This window comes from Somniosus microcephalus, chromosome 8, assembly GCF_052327205.1.
Source record: "Somniosus microcephalus isolate GS21.2 chromosome 8, FLI_Smic_1.0, whole genome shotgun sequence".
Taxonomy (NCBI): Eukaryota; Metazoa; Chordata; class Chondrichthyes; order Squaliformes; family Somniosidae; genus Somniosus; species Somniosus microcephalus.
The window spans coordinates 241,414,617-241,434,422 of record NC_140994.1 but is presented as its reverse complement, the minus strand read 5'-3'; the positions used below and the strand labels follow the sequence as shown (position 1 = coordinate 241,434,422).

The following is a 19,806-nucleotide window of genomic DNA, read 5'->3' as shown; positions in this document are numbered from 1 at the left end:
AAGCGACTGACCTGTGTCCAGAAACAGAGCTACCTTCTTTTCGATTTTTGCTCAGTCTGGCTGAAGTCTCTGAAATGCTATCATCTGGTCCGATTTCATCGTCATCTTTATCTTTCTCTGCTGTATCAGCATCTTGACGAATCTTTAACATCCACTGTTCTGTGGCCTTGACATAGTCCTTAATGTCAGATGATTTAAGATCAAACCAGTTGTGCTGATCAGCGTTTCCTTCTTCTTCAGACAAAAGTGCTAATACATCTTCATTGAGTACATTAAATTCTTCATGCAACTTGGAGAAATCACAATGCATTATGTCTTCAACTTTCTTAATATTAGCATTATCTTCCATGAGACAATCAATTATCTTCATTTTTACAGTTATCTGAGCTAATTTAGCCCTCCTTGCACTTATGCTTCTATGTAACTTCTCTTCCATTGCCTTTGGGGTGAGCTTCACTTCCCTCTTTTGGCCAACAATCCTTCTGGCTGGGGGAAGCTCCTCACGGCTCCATAAGGCCTCGGCCATTTTACCCGCAGCTCTTATTTAGCTTCTCAATAGAATGAACAAAGCAAGTAACAGTCACTGTACCTTCGCTTTCTTATATTGTCGTCTGGCTCCGTGACCATTCATGTATATACATTCACCGACAATTCCGTCCTTTCCTTCTTAGGGAGCTGATTTTTGACTAATGAAGTGGCGCTCCGTAATTTCCAATATGCCGCCACTGAGTTTTGAGGCTTTAGCAATGAGTAGACGCGTGTCGAAATAAAACGTTCCAAACCATAACTTTGTCTTTTAACTGTTTACTGTAACACCTTACAAACAGAATTACAAAGCAAAACACGCTTAAATGCACACGGTCAAAAACTGTATTGCTCCAGCCATCAAAGCTTCTACCTTTCCTAGCCTCGTGGTGCTTGAACTGTAAAAATGGCTGGATATCATGTGACAAGCTTAAGGACTGTACTATTGTAGCAAGAATAAAGGGGGTCTCTCAGCCTATACTATTGTAACAAGAAAAGAGGGGGTTTCTCAATACAATAAGTCAGTCAGATAAATTAGCTGTATTATACTAGAATATGCATCAATAATAAACAAATGTACATGCATACTGTACCATAATATTTAACCAATATTTTAAAGTATTTTCTTTCTTCTTTACACTTTCTTAAACTTTCATGATTCTTACACCGGTGGCAAGCTTTGATTAAAGAATAGCCTGGAGTTGACTGTCTGTTTGTATATATACCTATAATAACTGTGATGTGATTTGTTGTATAAAGTGTGAGTTACAGGACCCTGGGGTAAAATTTGATGTACGGTTTGGTTGGGATATACAGTGCGCCTCCCGCAGCGGAAGACAACAGAACTTCTGATGATATTTCTGTTTGGGAAAAGTTGAAATATCAAAGGGGGGCCTATAGCAGTCAGCGCAGACTCCATGGATTTTTAGATTATGAACATATACTCTTATTAAAATCTGGACAGGCTGTTTAGGGGGGGAAGCTGTGGAAAACCACTCAAGCTGGAGGTGGCTGATGTAATTAGGTTGCATTCATTTGGTAACGGACTGTCCTTGGGAACAATGGCCCGAGGGCCCACTCCCAAGTTATGAATAACAAGGCTGGCGACTCATTGTTTCTGAAGAAGATGAGCTCGTTAAGTTAAATCGGCTGGGAGATCGAGACGAGATTTAAACCATCGAAACCTGGGAGGAGGCCTGGAAACCATTTCCCTCAGGTCATGTGTCCATTAAAACCACAGACAGCGGTCTGTGTATTGGGGGGTATATCAGAGAGCCGTTTTGGATAGCTCTCTCTCTCTCGCTCTCTCCTGCCCTCCCCACAATGGAAAGTCAAGAGGAGCTGAGCCTTGCTCTTCCAACCGAGACGGACTTAGACTCAGAGTGGGACTCGCATGCCGCAAAGCCGGTACGGAACCAGGTAGCCGAGACGTACGGGAGGAAGCTGCAAGCAAGATCAAGGGCAATCTAGGTGAGCATTGCCAAGCCTGCACACCCACAAGATCACTTAGCTGTGTGAGGGGGTGCCTGTATGTTCCTACCAAACCAGAGGGGGTTTAGCGTTGGAAGGGTCCTGTGATAGTTTAGTTCACGGGAAGGTGTTTTTAGGCCGTGGTAAGTCAGCACGGCAGGGGCTTGTTGGACAAGTCTGGGTTGTACTGTTTAAACTGTACTGTTGTGTTCACGCCGCTCATACTGTATGCAAGTGGAGTGGTTTTTGTTAACCTTAATAAACACTGTGCAGGTGAGCCCGAAAATGCTGTCCGTGTTCCAATCTGTCCTCAGTAATCCTTATTGTCCAGAACTTGTAATAAGGGGGTTTGCGTGCTCGCTGCGGGCGGGGCAAAACCACTTACAATAATTGGCGATTGCGGCAGGGCCTATAGGAAATTGGCCACCGCAGAAACCGGTTACAAGCTTAAGCGACACATTGCATAGTTGAATCATTATTGTTGGTTATTACAGTTCTGAGATATTAATTGAGTGGGAAACAAAATTACGTGTAATGTCCAATTTATTTTTCATAATGTAGCTGCTTTTTTTTACATAGCATCAGCAGAAGCTGTGAAAGGATTGTTGGAACTATATTAAGAGAACCATTTCTATTGCAAGTTATCATTCATCTGTTATGTTCATGATTGAACAGCGTGATGCAATGATTGTGTTAAATCAGAGCAGATACACAAATGTTATATTCCACATATCGAATTCCAAGCTCTTCCTCTCTGTCCTGTGCAGATCATTTATATTTTGCTTGTGCTATTTGTGCATAGATGACAGATGAATCATCTTCCTTTGAAGGAGCCAGGTACTGCAAGAGAGAAATTAACCATTTATAATAGTGTGATCTATTATTGCATCTCTTTACATCAGATAACAACTTTACAAATTTGTTGCAGATATTAATATTGTAGGTTGTGTGATTTCACCAAAATGAATTGATATACTTACAGTATCTGAAGATTGCTTATTGCACTGTGTACCATGTCTGGACCCTGTGATGATTGCAAACATCACAATTAAAGGATAACATTGACGGATCGGACTGAGAAAAACCTGACAATTGTTATACAAATGTCCGCAATTTACTGCATTTCACTGGTACAGCCAATGGATCAGCAAGACATTGATTGACAGTGAACCCAGTTGGACTCTGTATGACTCAGATCCACACTAAGCCCTGCATTTACACAGTGAGCCACAGCGATGATCATAAATGAACGAAGCTCCTTAAAAAACTCGGCAGAGTTTGAGAGTTTCATTGCTGCTGCAGCGTTAGAAAGCAAAGAAATTACAGCACAGCAAGAGGCCAATTGGCCCATTGTAGCTCGGCTGGTGCTCGCTGGTCAACGGCAGCCCCCTGTTCTAATCCCATTTCCCTGCCTTTTCCCACAAATCTTTTATATTCCCCATTTCCAATTTATGCTAGATTAGATGTTGGGCTTGATAGTCCTGATAGCCCGGGGGCTGCACAGGTGGAGCAGACTCAAAGCGGGTTCTGCCTGTCCAGACTGTAGTGTATGTAACCTGTACCACCTTAAGAGGATACCTTAAGGTGATGAACTACTTTTTGATGGCTCCTGTACATTGTAGTACCGGTGGTGATATAAACCCTGCGGAGCAAAGTGTATCTCAGTTCAGCCCTGACCCTCAATCACTAAAGACCTGTTTACTTTACTTCTGTAGTCTGTGTCCTGTTATTCAGTATAACTGCAATTGAAAACACAGACTCAACAGTGGCGACGAGTCTGATCTTACCTTGCGGCAGTTTTGCATCAAAGGAAGCCTCGTCCTCAGAAACGGGCGTCGAAAAAGGGCATCCGCCCTCAACATCCTGCATCACACGGCAGGCCATCGGAAACCCGGGTTGGTTTGCTGGCCACGAAGTCAAGCATCAGTGAGCAGCCCTTCTACGACAGCGGCGGGTAAGCCCGATCGAGCGGCACGGGGGGGAAGTCGGCCGAGTTGTCAGTGGGAGAAGGGGAGGGAAAACGACGAAAAGGGCAGAGAACATGACCGCAGCTGGTGTCAGGGGCCGGACTGCAATCGGGCAGAGACGCGCAGCAGCCAGAAAAGCGTTTATGGCCACAAGGACCGCGGGAGCGGCGGGGGAACAAGAGCAGCAACACAGGGGAAAATAAAGGACCGCTGGGAGGCATGGACAGCAACAGCGCGGGAATCGCCATTTTGAGTCGGCGGGGGAAGAAGACAAGCGCGGGAAAACCGCCAAGCACGGGAAAAGCCGCCATCTTGAAAAAAAAAATAATATCCAAAGGGGAAGGAGAAACTCAGCAAGGATGCCAAAAATGGGTAACATCACTGCTTTTGATAACGATGTGGAAGATTGGGCCACTTATGTGGAACGCATCAAAGTTTACTGTACAACGAATGAGGTACCGGATGATAAAAAAGCACTAACCCTATTAAACTCAATGGGTGCAAAGACGTACGGGTTATTAAGGAACCTTGTAACACCAGACAAACCGGTAGGGAAGAGTTTCGCGGATATTGTTACTATCCTGCAGGAGCATTTAAACCCCACGCCGCTGCTGATAGTGGAACGATTTAAATTCTACAAAAGGATTCAACTTAAAGAAGAAAGCAACGCTGAATTCCTAACAGAACTGCGCAAGTTATCAAAGTACTGCCAGTTCGGAACAGGACTAGCAGACGCACTGAGAGATAAGTTTGTGTGTGGGCTCCTAAGGGAAGGAACCCAAAAGCGACTGCTAGAGGAAAATGACCTTATGCTGGACAAAGCTTTCAGCATTGCAGCATCCCACGAGGCAGCAGCACAGGGCGCTGCAGAGATACAGCAAAGGCCATTGGAATTCAGCACCAATGAAATGGCATTGGGCACAGTAAAATGCTATCGTTGTGGAAGGACAACGCATGACCAGAACCAGTGCTGGTTCAAAGATAAAGAATGCAGGCAATGTGGCAAACTTGGTCACATAGCGAGAGTATGCCGGTCCGGAAAGAAGACCAGCAGCAAAAAGTCACCGCAGGAGAAGTACCAAAAAGTACACAAGGTGACAGAGAACAGTTCGGATGAACAGAAGACGGATTCAGACTCCAGCAGTAAGCAACTGGGTTGTCTGAAAATACATAATGTGGGTAACACAGCAGACCACCAAACTATCTGGGTCATGCTTCGGATAGCAGGAGTCCAAGTGAAGATGGAATTGGACACTGGGTCGGCATTAACGGTCATGAATAAGCAAGATTACAAAAGGTTATTCTCGCACATTCCCCTGAGGGATATGGAGATTATATTGAAAACATACATGGGGCAAATAGTATACCCCAAAGGAAAGATAAAAGTAAACGTGGTCTACAATGGTAAAGAAAGTCAGAAAATTGACTTGTATGTGTTACCTGATGGAGGTCCGCCACTACTGGGACAGGAATGGATCCGAAGAATAAATGTGGACTGGCATTCCATACAAGCACTGACTGTAGATGCCTGTAAGGAGGACATCGTCAAACCTAAACGACTGTCCAAAATCTTAGACGATGCTAAGGAGGTGTTCCAACAGGGACTTGGAACACTGAAAGGAATTACGGCAACCACCAAGGTTGAAGAACATGCAAACCCAAAATTTTTCAAAGCCAGACTAGTGCCTTATGCGATACGACCTGCTGTGGAAGCAGAGCTGGAAGGGCTAGAACATTCAGGGGTACTGTCCAAGGTGGACTGGAGTGAATGGGCTACATCCATTGTTCCTGTCATGAAGCGTTCATTGAGCAACAAGCCGGGGGAACCTGGGAAGGTTCGCATCTGTGGCGATTTCAAGATCACTGTTAATCCGGTTCTTCACACGGTGCAATATCCACTTCCGTGGGTTGAAGATATCTTCGCTTCGCTGTCTGGCGGGAAACACTTCACTAAGATAGACCTGGCGCAGGCGTACCTACAGATGGAAGTTGATGAAGCGTCACGTCAGTATCTCACGATCAACACGCATAAGGGCTTATATCAGAATAATAGACTGGTTTTTGGAGTGGCATCGGCTCCAGCGATTTGGCAAAGGGCCATGGAGCAGGTATTGCAGGGAATTCCAGGCACACAATGCTACCTGGATGACATCCTGATTACAGGAGATAACGATAAGGATCACCTCACGAATTTGGAGCAGGTGCTCATCAGATTGAAAGAATATGGGCTCAGAGTTAATCACCAGAAATGTGAGTTCTTTCAAAAGCGAATCTCGTACTGCGGCCACGTCATTGACCGGGAGGGGCTCCATAAGTCACCTGACAAGATCGAAGCTGTTGTAAAAGCTCCTGCACCGGAAAATGTTTCCCAGTTGAGGTCGTTCCTCGGGTTGGTTAACTATTACCTCAAGTTTCTTCCAAATTTAACCACGTGTTACACCCGCTAAACACTCTTTTGCAAATGGGAATACCATGGAAGTGGAGCGATGATTGTAAGCGGGCTTTTCAAAAGAGCAAGGCACTGATCACCTCTAAGGAAGTGTTGACTCACTTTAACCCAACGCTGCCTATTCGCTTAGCTTGTGATGCTTCTCCATATGGTATCGGGGCAGTGCTCTCACATAAGTTTCCAGATGGCTCGGAAAGGCCAGTCACTTTCGCATCCAGACCATTGACCTCCGCTGAGAGCAACTATGCTCAGATAGATAGGGAGGCTCTCAGCCTCGTGTGGGGAGTTAAGAAATTTAACCATTACCTGCAAGGCCAAAAGTTTACGCTGCTGACAGATCACCAGCCGTTGGTTTCCATTTTCAACCCTAAGAAGGGTGTTCCGGTAATGACGGCGCAGAGGCTTCAGAGATGGTCCCTTTTCCTAGGGGCACATCAATATGATATTGAATTCAAAGGTACAAAGCAACATGGTAATGCTGATGGGCTGTCGCGCCTGCCACTACCTACAGCGGAAGAGGCACCGGCAGTTGACCCTGTCGAGATATTTCACTCGACCATCATCGAATGCTTACCAGTCACCAATGCGGGTATTGAGAGAGAGACCCGAAATGACCCGACACTGTCTCGGGTCTACGACTTGACAGTGAAGGGATGGCCAGCACATGGCGAACCACTGTTACCAGCATTCTCAGCCAGACGAGAACAGCTGTCCGTATGTCAAGGAACATTGATGTATGGAACAAGGGTGATTATTCCTCCGAAATTAAGAGAGAGAGTTCTGAAAGAATTGCACGAAGGTCATCTGGGGGGAGTCAAGATGAAAAGCCTTGCTAGCGCTTATGTGTGGTGGCCAGGTATCGACAAACAAATAGAGGATCTGACTAAAAGCTGCTCAGGGTGCCAAAAAGTTCAAAATGCACCTCCAATTGCACCGCTGCATCTGTGGGAATGGCCTTCAGCCCCATGGCAACATGTGCATATCGACTTTGCAGGTCCATTCATGGATTCCATGTTTTTGATAGCAGTAGACGCACATTCTAAATGGCCAGAAGTGATTAAGATGTCGACCACTACCTCTGAGAAGATGATCGCAGTTCTAAGAACCATATTTGCAAGGAATGGGTTGCCGGAGCAAATATGTTCAGACAACGGACCACAGTTCGTGTCAGAGGAATTCCAGAAATTCATGAAAAAGAATGGGGTGAAACACTATACATCTGCCCCATATCATCCGGCTACAAATGGGTTGGCCGAGAGATTTGTACAAATGTTCAAAAAGGCGATAAAGGCCATGAGTGAAGACCATATTCCACTACAACACAAGGTGGACAATTTCCTGATGGCGTATCGAAACGCCACGCATGCAGTGACAAATCAAAGCCCTGCCATAATGTTCTATAACAGAAGGTTGCGGTCCCGGTTGGATTTGTTAAAACCCAATGTGCGAAGGAAAGTCGAAAACAAGCAATTCCAGCATGTAAATAACAAGGCCACTCGTAGTTTTGAAATAGGACAACCAGTGTTGGCCAGGGACTATAGGGATGATAAATGGCAACCTGGAACAATTCATGCACGACAAGGACCCTTGATGTACATGGTAGACGTTGGAGAGAACGTAATACGACGTCATGCTGACCAACTTGTGGAATCGAGAACAAGGGTCGACCCCATGTCTACGGCAGAGACACCAGTTGAAGAATTTATTGAGCCGGTAGCATCTACCTCAGACTCGAACATACAGGATGATGTTCAATCCATAGGAGATCAAGTGGATGAGTCACCCCAGCAACGAGAACCAGAGACCCCTGAAAGGCGTTATCCAGCCCGGATCAGGAGGCCTCCTCAGAGACTGAATCTTTGAACAGTTTTGTGTGTAAATTGTATATATGTTATCCATGTAATGTTTAAATTGGGGTGTACACTGTTAAGCTAAAAGGGGAGGAATTGTAGTGTATGTAACCTGTACCACCTTAAGAGGATACCTTAAGGTGATGGACTACTTTTTGATGGCTCCTGTACATTGTAGTACCGGTGGTGACCACACTGGTATATAAACCCTGCGGAGCTAAGTGTATCTCAGTTCAGCCCTGACCCTCAATCACTAAAGACCTGTTTACTTTACTTCTGTAGTCTGTGTCCTGTTATTCAGTATAACTGCAATTGAAAACACAGACTCAACACAGACCTCAGAGTGCCTTAATAAGAACACAAGAACATAAGAAATAGGAGCAGGAGGAGGTCATTGGGCCCTTTGAGCCTGCTCCACTTCTTCTTGAAGCAATTTTATACTTCAGAGAGCAGTAAGTGTTAACTACATAGTGTGGATTAGAGACCCATTTAATCTACAAGGCAGGTCCCTTTCCCTGAAGGACATTATTAAACCCAATTATCTAGAGTTCCCTGGTGCTAGCCTACAAATGATAAGATTTATTGGATTCAGTTTATTGGATTCACTTTCACAACATGGTAGGTTTGGAACTCCTGACTTTCCGGTTTTTAGTCCAGTACCGTAGACACCACAATACTGTGTCTTACTGTTGAGGTACGTTAATATTTGTTATTTCTAGTTCTACAGTCTCAGAGCAGTTCCTACTAGGAACAGGCCTGCCGCACAATACTTTCTCTAAACCAAATTTTTTTGCAATTTCACTCAGAGAGGGCACAAGATGTATTTGTGTGGCAAATGGTAAAATGGCCCAATGGTGCCCTTCTGAGGTTGGCGACGGGACACTTTGACGGGGCAGAGTATGAGGAGATTTACCCAAGGAGTGCCTGATGCTGACATGAGGTGCCTAAATGTAATGAGTTTTATTACTCAGCACTAACATTCCTCACCTTGATGAACACAAAAATGAAAAAATAAATAATAAAAATGTAAGTTTTCACTACCTGGTGCTTTTTTCTGAAAAGTGATAGATCCATAATGAATATCTTCTCTTTCTGTGTCTGCAGAGAATAAGATGGAAATAAAGTATTTGCATCTATATATATAATAATAATAATAATAATAATCAACTTTATTGTCATTGTTAGTGCACAAGTGCAGTACAACGAAATGTAGGCTTGCGGCTCCCGAGAGTGTACATTTATATTAAGGCATTTAAACATTCAACATACATTTGGCTTGTAATACATTAACCTAAACATAACCATAATAAAGTGCATTGGCAGATGTGCAGGCTTTAGAGTTTATTTGTGGAGTTCAGTAGGATGACAGCCCTGGGAAAGAAGCTGTTCCTAAATCTGGTCGTACGGGTGTGAATGCATCTGTAGCGTCTCCCAGATGGCAGGAGGGCGAACAGACTGTGGCTGGGGTGGGTAGGGTCTTTGATGATGGACCGTGACCTCCGTAAACAGCGTTTCTGGTGTATGTGCTCTATGGTCGGTAGCCGGGTGCCGGTAATGCGTTGGGCAGTTTTGACTACCCGCTGCAGGGCTTTCCGGTCATAGTAGCTACAGCTACCATACCATACTGTGATACAGTTCGTCAGGATGCTCTCTATTGTGCAGCGGTAAAAGTTAGAGAGGATCAGGGGTGACAGATTACATCCCTTCAGCCTCCTTAGGAAATATAGGCGCTGCTGGGCCTTCTTCACCAGAGAGGAGGTATTGAGGGACCAGGAGAGGTCCTCCGTGATGTGGACTCCAAGGAACTTAAAGCTATATATATGTATCTATCTCTATCTATCTCTATCTATAGAGAGAGACTGAACATATCCCAAAGCAAGTAATGAATTACTTTTCAAGTGGAATATTGTTGTCAGGTAAACAAACACTATTCAAGGTCCCAAAGCAGGAAATGAGGAAACAACCAGTTAATCTCTGGTGGGCTGTTGGTTGAGGGAAGAATTTTTGTCAGGACAACTTCCTGCTCTCCTTCAAATAATACGATGGAATCTTTAACATTCACCGAAACAGTTTGCAACTGAACGTCAACACTTGCAAAACTGCAGTCCTCCCCCTGAAGTGTCGGTCTAGAGTACATGTTCAAAGTCTGTAATGGGGCTTGAACCCAGAACTTTCTGTCTCTGAAGTGACGGTGCTGCCAAGTTGTCTCATAAATTGGAGCATCAACACCGTAGATCTATTGGTGCAGATTTACTAAACAATGTAAATTAAAAACATAGCTCGCTGATCATAATATCTTTTCCAAATTTAATCTCTTTATTCTCTTTTCTCCCACCTCTCCTGACTCTCACTGGGTTCTGGTTCCACAAGTAATGACAGTCCTCCAGTAAATAACTCAAATATTGATTCTTCATCTGTGAGTCTGGATATGAAGTGTTGAGAAGCTATATGATCATGTGGAGTCTCAAAGCCAAGCGTGATCCTGACATCCGCACTTGTTGCTACTTGTTTACTTTGTTTTAGTTATTCATATTATTTCTAAACAGCCATTCCTATTGCAAACTTGTAATCGACACAATTACTAAAATAACTGAATAAATAGGCTGCTGTATTTTGCTTGAAGTCTTTTATCGTGCACCAACGTCACAAAGATCTATTTTACTAACGATTGTTAAAATACCTCAGAATTTATCATTGCCTCTCTGAAGAGCTTCCGAGCCAAAGTATTAAACCAGAACCAACATTTTAACTCAATGAATTCTGACAGTTTCTATGTTAACAATACCTCCACTGATAGAGCCACATAAAATTATTCATCTACTTACCGTCTTCTTTTGCCCTTCTACTGACAGTTGCATATTCAACAAATCTACTTGTCTCAGGCACCGGCGTCTCTTTATCGCCTGGGAAAAAATATTTTTTCTTATTAATACATTAACATGGCCTGATTTTCAAAAAGCTGTATCATGTATTTATACAAAAACTGCTCCATTGCTAATGAGATATATTTGAAAGAGCAGGAAAGTGGGATCAGTCCTTCAGAGGAAACATTAATGGCTAAAAAAGATATTCATGGCGTACTGAATCTTTGGCACTAGTTGTCTCGAGTGGTTTTAGAAACACTAGAATATTTGTGACGTGTGTTGGAGGCATCTAATGGTTGTAGGGTGGTATCTGAGGAAATGTATGAGCTCTCTTTTAGAGGGGAAATGTTAAGGACTCAAAATGCAACTATTAATCAGACTGTGAATTGGGATACACAGCAACATAGAACACGATAAGCGAGATTTAAACTAGCATAGGCTTTTGTTGTGTGATGTGTTTTATTAATGTTAATGGTTTGAAAGTCTCCAAATGAAGATCAGAATATGTTAAAGTGGGCTAAATTGGCTCCTGGTGAAGTAATGCCTTGATTTTACAATTCTCCTCCTTGTTTTCAATCCCTCCATGGCCTCACCCCTCCCTATCTCTGTAATCCCCTCCAGCCCTACGATCCTCCGGGATTGCTGCACTCCTCCAATTCTGGACTCTTGAGCATTACAAAGTCAACATGGATTTACAAAAGGTAAATCGTGCTTGACTAATCTACTGGATTTTATTGAGGATGTAACTGGTAGAATAGATAAGGGAGAACCAGTGGATGTGGTGTATTTAGACTTTCAGAAGGCTTTTGATAAGGTCCCGCATAAGAGATTAGCGTGTAAAGTTAAAGCACATGGGATTGGGGGCAAGGTACTGACTTGGATAGAGAACTGGTTGGCAGACAGGAAGCAAGAGTTGGAATAAACGGGTCTTTTTCCGAGTGGCAGGCAGTGACTAGTGGGGTACCGCAGGGATTGGTCCTAGGACCCCAGCTATTCACAATATATATTAATGTTCTAGACGAGGGAACTAGACGTAATATCTCCAAGTTTGCAGACGACACAAAGCTGGGTGGGCGTGTGTGCTGTGAGGAGGATGCCGAGAAAATCCAATATCATTGGGACAGGTTGGGTGATTAAGCAGATGCATGGCAGATGCAGTATAATGTGGATAAATGCGAGGTTATCCACTTTGTTGGGAAAAACAGGAAGGCAGATTATTATATGAATGGCAATAGATTGGGAGATGGGGAAGTGCAATGAGACCTGGGTGTCCTTGTGCACCAGTCACTGAAGGTAAGCATGCAGGTGGAGGAAGCGGTTAAAAAGACAAATGGTATGTTGGCCTTCGTAGTGAGAGGGTTCGAGTACAGGAGCAATGATGTCTTGCTGCAGTTGTACAAGGCCTTGGTGAGACCACACCTTGAGGATTGTGTGCAGTTTTGATCACCTTATCTGAGGAAGGATGTTCTTGCCATGGTGGGAGTGCAGCGAAGATTCACCAGACTGATACCTGGGATGGCAGGAATGACATATGAGGAGAGATTCGGTCAATCGGGCTTATACTCGCTGGAGTTTAGAAGAATGAGAGGGGATCTCATTGAAACTTATAAAATTCTAACAGGACTAGACAGATTAGATGCAGGAAGGATGTTCCCGATGGCGGGGGAGTCCAGAACCAGGGGTCACAGTCTAAGGATAAGGATAGGAATGAGGAGGAATTTCTTCACCCAGAGTGGTGAACCTATGGAATTCTCTACCACAGAAGGCAGTTGAGGCCAATTCATTAAATATATTCATGAAGGAGTTAGATATATTTCTTAAGGCTAAAGTGATCAAGCGATATGGGGAGAAGGCAGGGACAGGGTGCTGAATTTGGATGATCAACCATGATCTCATTGAATGGCGGAGCAGGCTCGAGGGGCCAAATGGCCTACTCCTGCTCCTATCTTCTATGTTTCTATCCCCAATTATAATCGCTCCACCATTGGCGGCCGTGTCTTCAGCTGCCAAGGCCCGAAGCTCTACAATTCCCTCTCTAATCCTCTCCGCCTCTCTGCCTCTCTTTCCTCCTTCAAGACGCTCCTTAAAACCTACCTCTTTTCTGCCCTATATCTCCTTATGTGGCTCGGTGTCAAATTTTGTTTGCTAACACTCCTGTGAAGTACCTTGGGACGTTTTACTACATTAAACGCGCTTTATAAATACAAGTTGTTGTTGTTGTAAAATGCCATGCTTATCGAATCGTAGAATCATAGAATGGTTACAGGATGGAAGAAGGCCATTTGGCCCATCGAGTCCCTGCTAGCTCTCTGCAAGAGCACTTCAGCCAATCACAAACCCCGGCCTTTCCCCGTAACCCTGCAAAATTGTATGAAATATGACAAATAATTGAAATCAGATCATGACATAAAATAATATTGAACTACATTGTAGAAGGTTCCAGATTAATTCCCAGCCTTGAGTTCCAAATACTTTCAATGAATGAGCTTCAACAGGTTTTTGGATGGGTAACTGCGACCAGTCTCACCAGCAGTAATTTTACGCCTGGGTGTTGTTTCGGAAGAGCTGATAATTATGATCTTTGAGTAGTTTATGTCCCACGGCATTCTAGGATCTAAGCTTAAGAAAGTACTCAAATAACAAGAGTCTGTAATGAAGACCTAACAGTAAAAATGGGAAGTGGTTATGAAGGATAAGAACATGCACTTGCATTCTAAAGTATATTTGGATGTGACAGAATAAAAACACATTTCTGTGATTGAGTGTCTTTTAAGTGTAACTGAAAATTACAAAGGGGATTCATAATAGCCATGAACAAATGGAGCGGAGCACTTGTAAAACTCCTCCTCTGTTATTAGTGTTTAAATATTACCTTGGATTTGCTGCATTTCATTAGCAGTTGAGGAAAGCGGAGATGCATCTTCTATATTTTCTCCTGGTTGCAGAGGTTTCTGTCTTTGATTTCCCAAACCTGTTCATACAGAGCTCACCTATTAAAATGCATTCAGCTTTCCTCATAAATTTCAGGCATTGTAATAAACAAACTCAGTATTAAAATGGACCATTAGCACAGATAGTTTGTTTTAAGTATGAAAGACATTGTGACAAGATATCATTGATATCTCTGTTAGCGCTGGATATAGACTTGGTGATACATTGCAGTCCAACTTATTCACTTGTTGTTGAAGGTTGTTGGGTTCAAGCCCCACTCCAGGACACCAGCACATAATCTCGGCTGAAACGTCAGTGCAATACTGAGGGAGTGCTGCATTGTCAGAGGTGAATAGAATATTAAACCAAGACTCTGTCTGCTGTTCAGTTGGATGTCAAAGATCAAAGCTCACAGAGTTCTTCCAGTGTCCAGGCCAAAATTTCTCCATCAACCAACAGCACCAACAAATAGACGAGGTGATTATTCACCTCATTTGCTGTTGCAGGATCTTCATTAGTTCAATCTGATTGTTATGTTTGCCTAGATAACAACCGTAACTACACTTCAAAAGCAATGTATTGGATTTGAAGTGCTATAGGACATCGTGAGGACCTGATAGTGTCTTGCTGGTATGTTGGCCTTTATTACAAAAGGTTTCGAGTATAAGAGTAAAGACATCTTTTGCAATTATATAGGGCCTTGGTGAGGTCATGCCTGAAGTATTGTGTATAGTTTTGCTCTCCTTAACTAAGGAAGGACATACTTGCCATAGAGGGAGTACAACAAAGGTTCACCAGACTGATTCCTGGGATGGGGGGATTGTCCTATGAGGAGAGATTGAGTAGAGTAGGCCTATATTCTCTGGAGTTTAGAAGAAGGGGAGGTGATCTCATTGAAACATGGAAAATTCTTCCAGGGAGGATGTTTCCCCTGGCTGGGGATTCTAGAACCAGAGGTCACAGAATAAGGGGTCGGCCATTTAGGACTGAGATGAGGAGAAATGTCTTCACTCAGAGGGTAGTGAATCTTTGGAATGCTCTATCCCAGAGGGCTGTGGATGCTCAGTCATTGAGTATAATCAAGCAGTGAGTGCTGGGGGTGTGGTGCATTGAGCAGTGTGTGAAGCTTGTGGTACAGATGGTGGTATGTGTTGTGTATGTACCTTTAAGAGAATAACTGGTCTCAGACTGCAGTACCGGCAGTGACCACCCCTGTATAAAAGGTGCTAGTGAGCCTCTGTGTTTTCAGTTTTCCCTATTGACTTCAATCAGTAAAGACTTGTTTTGTTATAACTCCGGCTGTCCGTGTCTCAATCATTCACGGACATAATACTGGCGACGAGCAGATACGAACTTACCTACAGTCTGCACCACCTCCTGGGATCCATTCCTGAAGTGAAGTGAGCAGAGGTCGAGTCCAGAAGGAAGAAAGAAGCAGTAGAAACGGGCGTCGACCATGGGCATCCGCCCCTGTGTTAGCGGAGTTGAAGATTGCTGGAGAAGCTGTCGGAAGCGGGGCCTGGTTCCTGTCGACAGTGCTTCAGCTAATCGTGCTGGTGGCAGGTAGTACACTGATCCTTCCTGGGCTGCGGCGGTCGCGAACTCGAGCGGGTGGCTTGCAACGGGGCCGAGCAGCGTTGTCGTGAAGAGGAGAGAGAGAGGGTGGAGCACACAGGGCGCAGCCGGTGCTACGAAGCCGGGCTGCGTATAGACCCGAGAAGAGGGAGGCAAGAGTCCCACAGGGTTGTTCCACGACGGGAAAATAATAAAAAAAAAAAAAAAGAAATATTAAACTCGCAGGAAACCGCGAGGAGCTGCAGGTTACAACAGAAACCGCGGAAAGCAGCGCTAGCAACAGAGGGGAAGAAGGCAAAGCGCGGGAGGCACCATTTTAGATTTGCAAGATGCCAAAGGCTGGCTGTATCACTGCCTTTGATAATACAATAGAGGACTGGACCACGTATGTGGAAAGAGTCGAGGTATATTGCGAGGCAAACGAAATAGCCGATGAGAAAAAGGCATCGGTATTGCTAAACTTAATGGGCGCTAGAACATACGGCCTATTGCGGGACCTGATTACTCCAGCCAAACGGAAGGCGAAGAGTTTTAACGAAATTGTTGCTGTCCTACAGGAACACCTAAACCCTGCACCACTGTTGATAGCAGAAAGATTTAAATTCCACAGGAGAACTCAGCATAAAGATGAGAGCAATGCTGAGTACCTTACGGAACTACGCAAGCTATCAAAGCACTGCCAGTTCGGAGCAGGACTGGCAGATACCCTACGGGACAAATTTGTCTGCGGACTCCTGAGTGAAGGAACACAGAAGAAGTTATTCTCAGAGAAAGAGCTGACGCTAGATAAGGCTTTCAGCGTGGCAGTATCATACGAAGCAGCAGCCAGGGGAGCTGCAGAAATTCAACAAAAGCCACAGGAATACGGCACCCACGAAAGGACACGGGGATTTGCAAAATGTTATCGCTGCGGCAGAACTAACCATGACCAGAAGGACTGCTGGTCCAAAGACAAAATATGCAGGCAATGCGGAAAGATGGGACACATTGCACGAGTTTGCAGGTCTGGGAAGAAGACCAGCGACAACAAAAAGGCTACTAAGGAACCGTACAAGAAAGTACAAAAGATGACGGACAGTAGTTCCGAAGATCAGATGAGCGATAGTGAATCCGGGAACAGGAGACTAAGCTGTCTAAAACTTCACAATGTAATCGCAAAAGAGGATCACCGAACCATTTGGGTCACCCTCACAATAGCAGGGTCCCAAGTTAAAATGGAATTGGATACAGGATCGGCGCTAACCGTCATGAATCGATGAGACTACGAGCGGCTATTCTCACACATACCCTTGAGAGAGACATCCATCATCTTGACGACGTATACGGGGCAAAAAGTATACCCCAGAGGAAAAATAAGGGTGCCTGTCGAATACAACGGCAAGAAAATACAGAAATTGTATCTCTACATACTGCAAAATGGTGGACCACCGTTATTGGGACGTGAATGGATCAGGAAGATAAGCTTAGATTGGCACTCCATTCATGCAATGACGGTGGATGGTAAAAAAGATGACGACGTCACTCCTGGACGATTGTCAACAATCTTAGCTAACGCCAAAGAGGTATTTCAACAAGAACTGGGCACGCTTAAAGGCGTAACCGCCTCGATAAAAATAGAAGAGAATGCAATTCCCAAGTTTTTCAAAGCAAGACCGGTACCATATGCAATTCGCCCAGCCGTCGAGGCAGAGCTGGAGAATCTGGAGAAGGCAGGCGTGTTGTCTAAGGTCGACTGGAGCGAGTGGGCGACACCCATCGTTCCTGTCATGAAGGAAACGTTAAGCAATAAGTCTGAGGAGCCAAGGAAGGTTCGCATCTGTGGGGATTTCAATGTGACGGTGAACCCAATCCTTCACACAGTACAATATCCTCTTCCAAGGATAGAAGACATCTTCGCCTCACTGTCTGGAGGGAAGCGTTTTACAAAAATTGACCTTGCACAAGCATATTTGCAGATGGAGGTTGAAGAATCCTCTAGGAAGTATCTCACGATAAACACTCACAAAGGTCTTTACCAGTATCATCGATTGGTATTCGGAATAGCATCGGCTCCGGGGATATGGCAAAGAGCGATGGAACAAGTCCTGCAAGGGATTCCGGGGACTCAGTGTTACTTGGACGACATCCTTGTGACAGGTGAAGATGACAGTGAACACCTTAACAACCTAGATCAGGTGCTCACTAGACTACGGGAACATGGGCTACGAGCCAACCGCCCCAAGTGCGAGTTTTTTAAGAAACAGATATCGTATTGTGGCCACGTGATTGATGAAGAGGGGTTACATAAGTCCCCTGACAAAATTGAAGCAGTTGTTAAGGCCCTAGCGCCTGAAAATGTGTCGCAACTGAGGTCATTCCTCGGATTGGTGAATTACTACCATAAGTTTTTGTCGACAATTCTGCACCCACTGAACGCCCTGCTACGAACGGGAGTAGCATGGAAATGGAGCAATGATTGTAAGCGGGCCTTTCAGAAGAGTAAGGACTTAATCACTTCAAGAGAAGTATTGGCTCACTACAACCCAGCACTGCCGATCAGACTGGCGTGTGATGCGTCTCCCTACGGCATTGGGGCGGTACTGTCACATAAATTCCTTGATGGGTTAGAGAGGCCGATAGCTTTTTGCGTCACGCTCATTAACTTCTGCCGAGCGTAACTACGCCCAGATTGACAGAGAGGCCCTCAGCCTAGTGTGGGGGGTGAAGAAGTTCAATCACTACCTGCACAGTCAAAAATTTACTCTACTAACCGATCATCATCCTCTTGTCTCCATTTTCAACCCTCAGAAGGGCGTACCGATAATGACAGCACAACGGCTGCAGAGGTGGTCCCTTTTCCTAGGGGCACACCAATATGACATCGAGTACAAAGGAACTAGACAGCATGGGAATGCTGATGGATTGTCACGCCTACCGTTGCCGACGGTGGAAGAAGAAGACCTTGCAGTGGATCCAATGGAGTTATTCCACTCGACCATCGTCGAATGTCTCCCTGCGACGAATGCAAACATAGAAAAGGAAACACGGAATGACCCGACACTATCAAGGTTCTATGATTTAACGGTGAAGGGATGGCCAGCACATGGCGAACCACTGCTGCCAGCATTCTCGCCGAGAAGAGAACAGCTGTCAGTGTGCAGAGGAACCTTGATGTGTGGATCCAGAGTAGTAATTCCAACTAAGTTGATGGATAGGGTGCTCAATGAGCTTCATGAGGGTCATCTGGGTGGGGTAAAAATGAAGAACTTAGCCAGAGCGTTTTTGTGGTGGCCAGGAATCGATAGAGAAATTGAAGAGATGACCAAGAGCTGTGCCGAATGCCAGAAGGTCCAAAACGCCCCACCACAAGCTCCTCTGCATCCATGGGAGTGGCCCTCATCTCCACGGCAAAGGGTGCACATTGATTTTGCTGGTCCCTTCATGGACTTGATGTTTTTAATTGCGGTGGATGCACATTCAAAGTGGCCAGAGGTAATAAAAATGTCCTCAACCACCACGGAAAAAACTATCACAGTTTTACGAACCATATTCGCCAGGAATGGGCTGCCTGAACAGATTTGCTCTGACAATGGACCACAGTTTGTGTCTGAAGAGTTCCGGAGGTTCTTAAAGAACAATGGTGTTAAGCATTACACATCTGCCCCATATCATCCAGCCACTAATGGATTGGCCGAGAGGTTTGTTCAAACATTCAAGAAGGCTATCAAGGCAATGTGTAATGAAGATATACCCCTACAACACAAGGTGGATAACTTCTTGTTTGCCTACCGGAATGCGACACATGCGGTTACCAACCAAACCCCAGCAATGATGTTCTTCAATCGAAGACTACGATGCCGCTTGGGTTTGGTTAAGCCAAACGTCTGAAGAGATGTGGAGAACAGGCAGTTTCAGAATATGAATGAAAGGCCGACCAGGAGTTTTAAGATAGGTCAACCAGTTTTGGCCCGGGACTACCACACTGAGAAATGGCAGCCAGGAACGATTTGTACACGGCAAGGACCTCTCATGTATACCATGGACGTTGGAGAGAGCATTGTAAGACGCCATGCTGACCAGATTCTAGAGTCACTGGAAAACGTCAACTCCACACCACGATCTGATACCCCTGGCAATGAAATCGACGTACCAATTGCAGCTACCGCAGAATCGGTGATATTGGAAGCAGATGAACC

The 19,806-nt window shown here is 44.7% G+C and overlaps 1 protein-coding gene across 3 annotated transcripts in view; it reads right to left on the bottom strand.

Annotated features, from left to right (window-relative positions):
• Window positions 1-794: 794 nt before the first annotated feature.
• LOC147114201 (uncharacterized) overlaps window positions 795-19,806 on the bottom strand; it is a 64,641-nt gene continuing 45,629 nt past the window's right edge. For all 3 annotated transcript variants that reach the window (XM_085995866.1, XM_085995865.1, XM_085995867.1), the window contains 5 exons: window positions 13,998-14,096; window positions 11,087-11,164; window positions 9,303-9,359; window positions 2,976-3,019; window positions 795-2,835 (listed from right to left, as the gene is read on the bottom strand). In XM_085995866.1, the coding sequence (XP_085851992.1) occupies window positions 2,764-2,835; window positions 2,976-3,019; window positions 9,303-9,359; window positions 11,087-11,164; window positions 13,998-14,096 (350 nt within the window). In that variant the 3' untranslated portion in view covers window positions 795-2,763. The remainder of the gene's footprint in view (window positions 2,836-2,975; window positions 3,020-9,302; window positions 9,360-11,086; window positions 11,165-13,997; window positions 14,097-19,806) is intronic.